Consider the following 12384-nt stretch of genomic DNA (forward strand, 5'->3'; position numbering starts at 1 on the left):
GGGCAGGGGGGGGGGGGGGGGGGGGGGGGAAGGGGGGGGTGGAAGCTGTTGTTCTCTTTAAATCCAACATAACATCTTTTTATCATCCTCATACACAATATTTTTGCAATTTTTCTCCATGTAAAATCCCCCAGGGCCCTCAGCAAGGCTAGCCACAAGGGCGCGCAAAATGCCCATCCGGGACTTTTGGATGGGCTTTTTGCGCGCCCTTGTGGCCAGTCTTGCTGAGGGCCTTGGGGGTCTTTAAAGTGAAAAAAAGTACAAAATTATTAATTGTGCATTCAACAGCTTCTAGCTTCTAATCAGCTCCGAATCTCGTTGGGCTTGTCTCACATGAACTTGTTCATCTCATCGCACTCTTCGACCATCGTGTGATGCAAAAAAATCATATCTTGCTCGGATTCTCCAAAATTAACGTGCAAGTTGGTAATTTCTTTAAAAATGATATAAAACAGACATTTCTTACTTTTTCCTTAATCTACGGGCTCAAACGAGCATTAAAACCATGGAATCTGAAAATACTCAAAGAACCAATGTTTTTTATTGTGTTCAGGGCTATATTTCCTACATACAAAACTTTCCCAAAATCTCGTCCTAACACTTCCAAAAGTAGCTTCCAAGGAGTGCCTTCGGTCAAAATTTGAAATTGAAGGAAAACAATCAGAATGAACTTCTAGACTGTGTACAAACTTTAAAATAACCAAAATTCTCTTCAAAAAAAAGTTATCACTAAAATTTTGAAAAGAGGCTTCCCATGGACTTCCCACTAGGATAGAAATCAAAGGGTGTAGAAAGAGGTATGGTATCACAAGTGCATGGTAGGAATCTCACAGGTTTTTTTCGTCAAGATCTCTTGTACGTTATCATGTCTTCTCATGTATAATCTTAGCAAACAAAACAAAATTACACTTTAAATGACTACAAGTCTTATTTAACTTATCAAACAATCTAAAGTATGGTAGACCTAGAGTGCTCTTACACATCAACAAACAAAAAAGTCCAAATTTCTTCTCATTAACTTTGATAAACATACATTCGCGAACAACTTCCAATAGGTAGTGCGGCCATAGTTCTTACATCCATTCTATGACATGGTATGCTTATGGGGTGACCTATCACATAAAAATATCCATTAGACAATATTTGGACTCACAAAGGGGCCCTTTAAGGAGTTTGACTTTACCTCTCTCTACCAAAGTGGGCGCATGGATAAATTTTTACAAACAAACTCCAAAGTTGGAGTAGGTTTGACAGTTAAAATGTCCTCTTCAAGCTCTATCTACTAATATATAGTACGCCATGAGATTCCTCATATTTTAGAAGACACTTGTTAAGTATATGTTGTACAAATTTGCAAGTATTTCCATCCAATAATCCTAAAATGTACATTAGGATGAGATTACCCACCTCTAATAAGCATGGATTTGAAGCACCTACGTGCAAAATGTAAGAATGAAGGCTGTTTTAGAGAAAAAGTGTTGACACTTGACCTCTTTAACCTGCAGCCTTTCACTATTTGTGTACAAAAGAAACCTTTTTGCTAAGCACTACAAAACAAGTAGAGGCAACATCTTAGACTTCAAAGTCTGTGATAAGAAGAACACAATCAAAAGTAAGAAGTATATTGTTACCTTGCACTAGGGGGTGTTTCTTTTTAATATGTGATAGTATTGGCAAGCTTCATAATGTATACATCCTTCTATTGAAATTGTTGTTGGAGAGTTTCAACCTCCCTCTTTGAAGAGGCAATACTGCCTTGTAATGCCACTCTTTTGAGCTGAAGAGCTTGGCATTTGTGCATGCAACAAATGCAAAAATGTACCTGCACCCATACACAACCAATTGCAATAGTTTAACAAGCCTACTTCTCCCCTTCCAAGATATTGAAGAACCATAAACATTCGTCTCACCGATGGTACGACGTTCCTAGTATGACCTTTGCTCAGCCTCACGTGTGCGGACTTCGGTGCAAACGCCACTGACAAGCAAATATGTACACTTTTGTTGTGCGGAGTACATGGTGGTGGAGGCATACGATTTGTGATGTCTGTGAGCACCATGATAGTTGTTTCATGAGGAATCAAAGGATGAAAAGAGAGACGGGAGAGGGAGAGGGAGGAACGTGGGAGGAGAAAAGGGGGAAGGGGGGGAGAGGGAGAGAGAGGGGAGGAGGAGGAGAAAAGGGAGCAGGGAGGGAGGAGGAGGGAGGAGGAGAGAAGAGGGAGAGAGGATGGAGGAGGAGCGAGGGAGAGGAGAGGGAGAGAGGAGGAGGAGAGAACAAAGGTTTTTTTTTGGGCGGATTTTTTAAATAGAAAAAAGTGGACTTTCAATATTTGTAGTTTTATTTTAAAAGTCAAAAAAATGATTTTTTCATATGTATATATGCTGGGGGGAAGTTTTAAGTAAAAAAACTCAAATTTTGGCTCTTAGTGACCCACGTTTTTGCTGATGTGGCCACACTCCTTTACTCCCTTCACTTTCCAAAAGCTATAGAGAGAAAGTGACCTCCTATGTCCACATCCTACATGTGTCTTAAAAAAAGGCTAGAAAAGCCTACTCAAAACTAGCTTCTTGAATGCCCTTGTCCCCTTGTCCTCTTAACCCTATACAACATTAGCCTTAATCCCTAAAAATTAGGACTCCTTACAAGACCCATGCAAGGTCCATATTTCTCCTAATGATGTATTGCTAGTAATAACATAGCTATGCTCTACATTGACATCCTATGGGCCCAAAGCCACAAGGCGGGCTCTATGTTTTGAAGAAACCCTTCTTGATGGTTTTTTGACAACTTATGGCCCCAGGGCCATAAGGTGCTCTGATCTATGTCAGTGAAAAACACTATTTGCTCTATATCAAGGAGACCTTGTGGAATGAAGGCCATAGGGTCCCATCTATGCTAGTAAGAACCTCTGTTTACTCTATATTGTCACCATGTGGCCTGAAGGCCATAGGGTTTCTTCTATGCTAGTAAGAAGCTCTCTATGCTCTATGCTCTATATTGACATCCTATGGCCCCAAGGCCAAAAGGTTCCCTCATTGTTTCCAAGAATTCCTCATTGTTTTGGCAACCTATGGCCCTAGAGCCACAGAGTGCTATTTATGCCGATACAAAGCACTATTTTCTCTATACTGGCACCCTAAGTCCTGAAGGTCATAAGGTCCCCTCCATGTTAGTAAGAACCTCTTTATGCTCTATATTGACATCCTATGGCTCCAAGGGCCACAAGGTGCCCTCTATTTTTCAATTTGAAGAAACCCTTCATGATGAATTTTGAGACCCAATGCCCCTAGGGCCACATGGTGCTCTATATGCCAGTAAAAAATACTGTTTGCTGTATAATGGCACCATGTGGCTTGAAGGCCATAGGGTCCCCTCTATTCTAGTAAGAACCTCTCTATGCTATATATTGGCATCTTATGGCCCCAAGGCCACAAGGTGCCCTCTATGTTTTGAAGAAACCTTTCATGACGGTTTTTTGGCATCCTATGGCCAAGGGTGCTCTCTTTATGGCCGTAGGGTTTTTTGTATACAAGGGAAAACTCTCCATGCTCTATCTTGGCATCTTATGGCCATTGTCCTCCATGCTAAAAAGAAATCACCATTGCTCTATGTTTGTCTCCTATTGCTTTACAGCAACAAGGTGTCATCCTCCATGCCAATAAAAATATAAACATAAATGCTCTACATTGACACCCTATGGCCCAAGGCCCAGGTGTCCTCTATGCTACTAAAAATCGCTCTATGCTCTATGTTGACACCTACGGCCCCATGGCCACAAGGTGCTCTCTCTCTCTCTCTCTCTCTCTCTCTCTCTCTCTCTCTCTCTCTCTCTCTCTTGGATATAAATTGTGTATTTGACGTAACTACCTCTCTTCCTCTCCTCCCTCTCTTGCATCTTCCTCTCCTCTGTTTGTCTCTCTTCCTCTCCTTTCTCTCTCACTCCAAATAACTATTTTTCTCCCTCCTCTCATCTGTCCCCATTTATATAGCAAGCATTGTTTTGTCAAATTTGGGCGTGAATATATACCGGTTTACCTGCAGCTTCATCATTTAGGCACCCATACCACATATCGTCTTTCTAGGACCTCTCTCACATCAACAAAACGTGTACAATACAAAGGTTAGTTCTTTACTATTTTACTATTTTATTGTTTTACTTTTTTTTTAATAGAGAGGTAAATAAATGTACAAAGAAAGATTGAGATTACCTACGAGAGATTTTGTGAGGCACTCCCGTGTTTGGAAGAGAGGCGTAAGGAGGAAGATGCAACGTTTGAGGATGCTGCACGTTTGAGAGAGAGTCTCAGGAGGCTTTAGATGTCATGACGTGTTGCATGTTTGAGAGGAGGTGCACGGAGTGCGGCAAAGGGCACCATAAGGTGTTGTTTGTTTGGGAGAAGAGGCACAACAAGGGCGACATAGATGCGTTGCTTGTTCAAGACGGGATGTGTTCGATATAGGAGGAACTTTGAGGTGTAGGGAGGACACACGACAAAGGTGGCGCAAATGACGCATTTGTGAGAGGCGCAGGGAGGGAGACCATTTGGAAGAGGCGGAGTGGGAGTGCAAGGAGCATTGTTCAAGAGAGTAGAGGAGGTGTATGGAGGGTGCAGAGAGGGAATTTGGGAGAGGTGCAGCGAGCACGCACACAGAGAACTATTCAAGAGAGCAGAGGAGGCACAGGGAGGACGCACGACAAAGATAGCACAGTACGGTTTCAAAAAGAAATAAAGAGAGATAGATATACTATAATGCCCTGGGAACTGCCATCTGAATCCTCCGCCCAACCTCCCTTGTATAGCATTCTTTCCTCCCTAGGATCCCTTTCTCCACTGGGCAGCTGGCCCTTGGCCACGTCCTTGACCTCTAGGGTGGCCCTTGGCCCGACATTACTCCCCCCTTGGAGAAGAGTTTTCGTCATCAAAAACTCCAGTGGGTGTATCTTCATAAGAAGACCAATGTTTTCCTTATTGGCATTCATACAAGAGCCAATTCTTCATATGATACTTGGTGTAGTGAGGAGGTTCAATGAAACCAAGAGAAACATCTTGATTTTCAACATTGTTGTCCTTTTGCAACCACTTGTATCTAGATGGTAACTCAATGTATAACTCACCTGAGTACTTTAAAGGAGTAACCACCACTAAAAGGTGTCAAAAGACATAATCAGTTTTCAGACTTTCTTAAGATATTAGAAAAATGCAAGAAAATCTTGGCACAACTTGCCATGAAGTTGTGAGCCAGATTTCCAATTTGTGTGAGTATCTTGAAAAGCTCATAGCTATTGAGGGACAAAATAGGGAGTGTTCTTATGTCAAACTTTTGAACGTTTTGGAACACACATAACTACATGTTCACCCCTAATGAAGGTTACCTGCCAACATACTTTGTCAGGACATCTATTAAGCCCTTGACCTACGAAACTATTGACACGGTATCCAACCCCACCACAATAGGTGTTCAAAGTTGAAAACCTTACTTAAGAAAATTCTAGAATAGGGAGAGAATCGCACATTCAGAATGCATTGTGCTAATGTATGCTCTTAGCAGATCCTTTTAGCAAAAAATACGTGTAAGTTTCCCATCCAACACGGGATGAATAGCAGTAGTAAGAGTGAGGTGCTTTCCCCCAACCACTTACAGATAGTCTGCCATGACTGTCAGTGATAAACTATGACTCAAACATTGAGTATCCAGTCATATATTTGATATAGAGTGCAGACAACCAACTAGGTTGAAAATTGGTTGGAGTGGAGTATGCTCATATAGTGTAGACCATCCAACCCACAGACACCCATCATGAGCCATTACCATGTATGGTTGGGTGGAAACTCATAATAAATCTGCGAGAAAATTTGCACTTAAAGAAGAAACTGCATGAATTTGCATGCCACTCCAAAAAATCTGTGTTAAACACAATGGCCCATAACACCTAGTGTGCATGCATTTAACACAAACAAATCCGAACCGCAATTCCATGACAAGACTTTCCATAGCATACTTGTCTATATGTAGAAAAGACCCTCCGTTAAGGTGGTTTCACAGCTCTTGTCATCGCAACAAGTCTGTACTGAGTACTCGACAATTTCTGCCCACTGAAATTGTTTCTGATACGATGTGCTTCAAATGGTCTAATAAACGGATGCGACCATCACGTAAGGACTTTGTCATGACACATCATTAGGAAATAGGCGCCAGTGTCTGTCCCAGAGACTCATGTTCTCCACATGTGGAATATGTCTCAGAAAATGATGTTAGCAAAAGTGACATCCATCAAGTAGAAGATGTACTTGTGTGAGAACAGAATCGTACTTTATACCACCTGGGTAGCATGCCGTGGATACAAAAGTGGAAGCCCGTGGCTAGCGTGACAATCATAAACGTAGAAGTGAACACCATAAGTGCCTTACACTGGCTGGACTAGTAGGGATTTGGTGAGATGATATCGTGATTAATGTGCCCCCAAACTTGGTTGCCACTGCTCGTGATGCCAAGGCAATTATAGGACGAATTAGAAGCCTTGCTTCACATGAAATTGGCAAAGCATGTGGCTGTGCACAACAAACAATATTGTCCAAAGGAAATGCAAAACATAAAATGGTAGGACATGTTCAAAAGACATATAGCTATTGTGTCCTGCACCAAAACTGGAGTTTATGTCGAATCACGAACTCATGCATCATACTTACATTGTCGTACATGTGGACACTGCTTTTTTTGATGCGCTCCTAAGCAATAAAAGCATAATTTTTGACTTTTTGCAAGTCAAAAGTCAGATTATGATAGTTGCTTCCTGACCACGTTGGTCATGACCAGATCTGTATCTACAACCGAATTCTCTAGTGCATGTTGGACCCATAACTGGTGGGTAGACAACCTTTTGGGTTGCCCGCAAGTGAAAAGCTGATTTTGGTACCATATTGTAAATTATTCGTGTGAGATTTTCCACTTGCGTAGCCAATATTTGGACCCGTACATCTACCTTGCGAAATCGGCATCAAAAGTTTCCCAATCTTGTTGAGTGACAAACTCCCTGCCATACGACAAGTTATTATCATCCTCTAGAATATAAAACACACTCTGAGGAGTAGGTGTAGATTTTTGCGGAAAGAGAGAGAGAGAGAGTGCGAGGGTATACATTATTTGTTCTCGTTGCCACGTGGGTACCCTCCGTGAAAGTATCCAGCCACGCAAATGCACACTATCAGCCAATCTCCAATGCACCGACTCGCCTATGAGCAATCATGGCTACACACACTCGACCATAAAGGCAAACACTTATCGACAAACCACCATCCCACACTTGTACCCACCGATGCATACACTCATCCCAATACTCTAAACACACTCACATAGGGAGGCGACACACACCTCGACCATACACAACCCTGATCTGCAAACACAACCACTCTTTCTCTCTGTGTACACTCACACACAACCTATCCGGAGCCAATGCTACCACGGACTCGCTGCATGAGATTAGACAGAAAGGACGATTGAATTCAATTTACTCAAGGAAACTACAATCACATTATGCATCACGAAAAAGTATCCGGATACAATGATCGCATCAACCAAGTGCCTGCTCTGGTGCAATCCTTGGTGACCAATCCCTCTGACTCACAGACAGCCCCTAGGCAGCCCTCTACTGTAGTCCCTCCAACTGCTTGCTCATGGCCTCCAAAACTCCCGACAATGGTCTCCCCCAAGTAGCACTAGCTACTGAGTATCGCCCCCTTAACCTCTGGCCCACCCGGCCTTCTGTAGCGGTTACTGCATATAGCACAATGCCACCCACTGTCCATCCGTCATCTTCGGTCCTCAGGTCTTCCTCAGCCTAGCCCACCATGGCTTCTATGCGTAGGGGGCCTCCCTAGTTTTATGCAATCAGAGGCGCTACCCCTTTTTTTTGCTCTAGGCCAGCCTTTTGGCAACCCTTCAACCTCCGGCCCCTCTTTGCACACTCCCCAAGGGAAGCTCCCCACGAGCCTTCACCGCCCCTTGGCGGATTCTTCATTCTCTCATGCTTGCACTCAACTGCCATGTACACGGTCGCCCTCACATGCAATGACTCCACCTCTGGATCTCCTTTGATTCAATTGGCGGCCCTCAGCCCCCCTAGCTAGCATGGTGGTCTCCTTCCTGATGCGAAACACCTTCCTTCTCCTTTTGGCATATCTCCCCCTCATGCAATTGACGGCCCTCCTCCACCTACAGGTTCCTGTTATGGTTGACCCCGGTCGACCTCTTCAAACTGATCTATATCTGATGTTCAGCCCGCAGCCCTCGGCCTTCCTCGAATCTCCGTGCCACTGGTTGATTGTGCTGCCATGCAACCAGAGAAGTGGTGCTCCTTTTCCATCCAGATGGCGCCCTTCAACTACATGCAGTCCTGACAACTTTCCTCCTGCCCTTGCTCGTTATCGCATGCCCACCAAATTCTGGGAAAATGCTATTTTTACCTTTTTTTTATAAACTCTCCAACTTGGCAAGCATTCCCACGCAAGGTGACTGGTGATCGATTCACTTCGAGTTTCACCTGGCTATGTCGATGCCAATGATGTGCTTGGTGGTAGGCATCAAAGTTTTCGTACCAATCATGCACAGATGTCTTTACGACGGTAGTCCCCAATCAGCGAGATCCCGGTGGATCCCAGTCCAAAGAGACGACAACTGCCGCAATCATCACAAACTTTGAGTTGGTTGATCTCGTCCACCAATCAAGCGTAGGTTCCCCTCAAGAGATGCACACGGCAAGCCGTAACACCCAAACCACAGAGCATATCAAAAGCCACCAAAAATATCAATAGTCCTTGCATTTGAGGCATCCCGACCAATAGAACTCAACTCTATGACTCGACCATCAATATATCACATTTTTCATACACATCACAAGAGCACCTGTCCCCATCTACATCTAGTATGTGCCCAAGTATTCAGATATCCTCCTGCAAAGCTTCATGCACCTACTCCTGACATTTCCACGAGCCGACCATCTTCAGCTGTACCATCATTGCCCAACCCCTTGTTGAGCATTGATGCTCAACCATAGCATTATTTAGATAATATACCATTGCATAAGAGAAAACCAATACTTAGTATGTACATAAGCAGTAGATAGATATAGAGAGACTTTCACTGGATGTAGCACCCACCCGGATCGAATGGAAAGCCATAGGCTCTCCCAAGCATAGTGTAAACTCCACCTGGATAAAAAAATTATGGCATTGATCATCACCACTGTCTGTAAAACTGATACAAACCACCCCATTTGTTGCAGTTGTAAACTTGTAAGCCATCCATGTGTGTAGCTCTTGATAGCATAACCCTACAAAAAACTGTACACATGAGCCTTCACACATAAAACAAGCGTGTACACCTCCTAGCCATCAACTAGAGAGCTCGCCATAGCATGATTGTCTTCAAACAAGATAACCTGTAGCAATTGGCATAGAGATGCTTGCATAGCAATCTTCAACAACATATCCTCCAAAGCAAACACCGGCATACCTTCACCTGTAGTCCCTTCAAACAACACTAAAAAAGACAGAAAGCCTTGCATACCTTGTATTCTCTCCATAGCTTTGGCAACCAAAACCTGTGACTCGTCATCTACATCGACCACTGGATCATCGAACCCCCAGTCTGCTTCATCAAGGCACTCTTCTTCAGCCAACATGTCCTTACCATCACAAGGCAAGAGAGAGGGTTTCCCAACCCCCTGGTCTGCACAAAATGTCTCTTCACCTGCAATCTGTTTCTCTTTGACCACCTTATCGACATGCATAGCATCATATGTCTCATACCTTGAGAAAGCAGACTCTGTTTTCCATGTGCTGTCCGTATCCAAGGCACTACTATAGCTTGAATACACCTCCGCTTTTTCAACAAAACTCAGTGGCTTTGGCACTTCAGCTATCTTCTCGAGTGATTGCTTTTCGGAAGCCACTTGGTCAAGCACATCAGACGGCTCTTGGTAGACTCCTCTCTGCAATTGCTGAGGCCTCATAGGCCCACATGGTATCATCTCTACTCTGTCATCATACCTATCCGTTGATACCACATGTGCATCAACAAAGGATCATATTACTTGAAGCTCTTCCCTAGAAATTGGCTTTGGCACCAATGGACTCGCCAAAACGTGCTTTGCATGTTGCTTCTTTAAAACCTTCTTCGTCATGCTTTGCGCATAGGCTAGTGCCTCCTTGTACGTGCACGGTCCATCTATCTCGACTTTATCCCACACTTTTACATGAAAGCAGTCCACGAACTTGGTCATCTTCAAAAAATTTGCATTTTCTATAGCATTTACCTTAACCAACTTGCTCCATATGGCCTCAAACTGCCACACAAATGCTCGGAAATCACCATCAAGACTTTGCTTTAGGTTGTCCATCATCTGCTTCACTTCACTCCAGTGTGTGTTGGCCACACATCGGCTTCAAAATGCTGCTTCCAATGTGCTCCAATCCTGTTTTTCTTCAGCCTCCAAGCCCTCGTACCATACCTTTGCTTTTTCACGAGCCAGGAGCAGGAAAGCTTGGTCCAGTCCCTCTTCACTTGACAAGCCGCTGTCCAGCAAAAAAAGGCCGTAGTCTTGTAGCCAAACCTCAACTTCTTCAGCACCTGTAAAAGTCGGAAAACCCGACCATGCCATTCTTGTTAGATCTTGCTCTGCAAACCGCGACACCGTCTTTGACATCACCAAGGAGCAACAGTAGGTCCTCAGTGGGGGCACCACTGATCGAATGGGGAAAGTGGGAACAAACCCACCCAACAAACAAGTAACCCACCTCTCTATAGCCCAGGATAAATTTTGCATCCCTAACCACACAGAAACTCACACAAACGCACACTATCAGCCAATCTCCAATGCACCGACTCGCCTACGAGCAATCACGGCTACACACACTCAACCATAACCGCACACACTTATCGACAAACCACCATCCCGCACTTGTATCCACCGATACATTCACTCATCCCAATACTGTAAACACACTCACACAGGGAGGCGACACATGCCTCGACCATACACAACCCTGATCTGCAAACACAACCGCTCTTCCTCTCTCTGTGCACTCACACACAACCTATCCGGATCCAACGCTACCACGGATTCATTGCATGAGATTAGACAGAAAGGACGATTGAATTCAATCCACTCAAGAAAACTACAATCACATTATGCATCACAAAAAAAGTATCTGGATACAATAATGGCATCAACCAAGTGCCTACTCTGGTGCAATCCTTGGTGACCAATCCTTCTGACTCACGCATAACCCCTAGGGAGCCCTCTACTGTACTCCCTCCAACTGCTTGCTCATGGCCTCCAAAACTCCCGACAATGGTCGCCCCCAAGTAGCTCTGGCTGCTGAGTGTCGCCCCAACCTATGGCCCAGCCCGCCTCCTGTAGCTGTTACTACATATGGCACAATGCCATCCACTGGCCATCCGTCATCTTCAGGTGCTCAGCTCTTACTTAGTCTAGCCCACCATGCATTCTATGTGTAGAGGGCCTCCCTAGTTTTATGCAATCAGAGGTGCTACCCCTTTTTTTTGCTCTAGCCCAGCCTTTTGGCAACCCGTCAGCCTCGGGCCCCTCTCTGCACACTCCCCAAGGGCATATCCTCACGAGCCTTCACCGCCACTTGGTGGATTCTTCATTCTCTCATGCTTGCACTCAACTGCCATGTACACGTTCGCCCTCCCATGCAATGACACCACCTCTAGAGCTCCTTCTTTGATTTAATTGGCGGCCCTCAGCTCTAGTGCGAACCCCCCCTAGCTAGCATGGTGGCCTCCTTCCTGATGCGAAACACCTTCCTTCTGCTTTTGGCATATCTCCCCCTCATGCAATTGACGGCCCTCCTCCACCCTGTTATGGTTGACCCCGGCCGACCTCTTCAAAGTGCTCTATATCTGTTGTTCAGCCCGCAACCCTCGGCCTTCCCCGAATCTCCGTGCCACTGGTTGATTGTGTTTCCATGCAACCAGAGAAGTGGTGCTCCTTTGCCGTCCAGATGGCGCCCTTCAACTCCATGCGCGACTTTCCTCCTGCCCTTGCTCGTTACGGCATGCCCCAAATTCTGAGAAAATGCTTTTTTTACCTTTTAAACAAAACTCTCTAACTTGGCAAGCATTCCCACGCGAGGTGACCGGTGATCGATTCACTTCGTGTTTCGCCCGGCTATGTCGATGCCAATGTTGTTCTTGGTGGTAGGCATCAGAGCTGCAATGCAAATCATGCATCGATTTATTTATGACGGTAGTCCCCGATCGGCGAGATCCCAGTCGATCCTAGTCCAAAGAGACGACGATCGCCATGATCATCACAAACTTTGAGCTGGTTGATCTCGTCCACCGATCAAGCATAG

At 44.7% G+C, this 12384-nt stretch overlaps 1 protein-coding gene across 1 annotated transcript; it reads right to left on the reverse strand.

The window, feature by feature from the left end:
- Positions 1 to 7494: 7494 nt before the first annotated feature.
- On the reverse strand, positions 7495 to 11936 carry LOC147455350 (uncharacterized). The gene is made up of 2 exons (XM_086515237.1): positions 9569 to 11936; positions 7495 to 9332 (listed from the first exon to the last, which is right to left on the reverse strand). The coding sequence occupies exons 1-2, from the start codon at positions 10029 to 10031 to the stop codon at positions 9100 to 9102; spliced, it is 696 nt and encodes a 231-aa protein (XP_086371363.1). The 5' UTR covers positions 10032 to 11936; the 3' UTR covers positions 7495 to 9099.
- Between the last annotated feature and the right edge of the window lie 448 nt (positions 11937 to 12384).

The sequence above is a fragment of the Adiantum capillus-veneris genome, chromosome 6, assembly GCF_014529385.1.
Source record: "Adiantum capillus-veneris isolate H3 chromosome 6, ASM1452938v2, whole genome shotgun sequence".
In the NCBI taxonomy this organism is placed as follows: Eukaryota; Viridiplantae; Streptophyta; class Polypodiopsida; order Polypodiales; family Pteridaceae; genus Adiantum; species Adiantum capillus-veneris.

Excerpts from the sequence above, each read along its gene's own strand:
- LOC147455350 (XM_086515237.1), bottom strand. The coding sequence starts at position 10,031 with ATGATACCATGTGGGCCTATGAGGCCTCAGCAATTGCAGAGAGGAGTC. Across the intron at positions 9,333-9,568 it reads AGCTATGGAGAGAATACAAG|GGTTATGCTATCAAGAGCTA; the intron begins GTATGCAAGGCT and ends AGTTTTTTGTAG.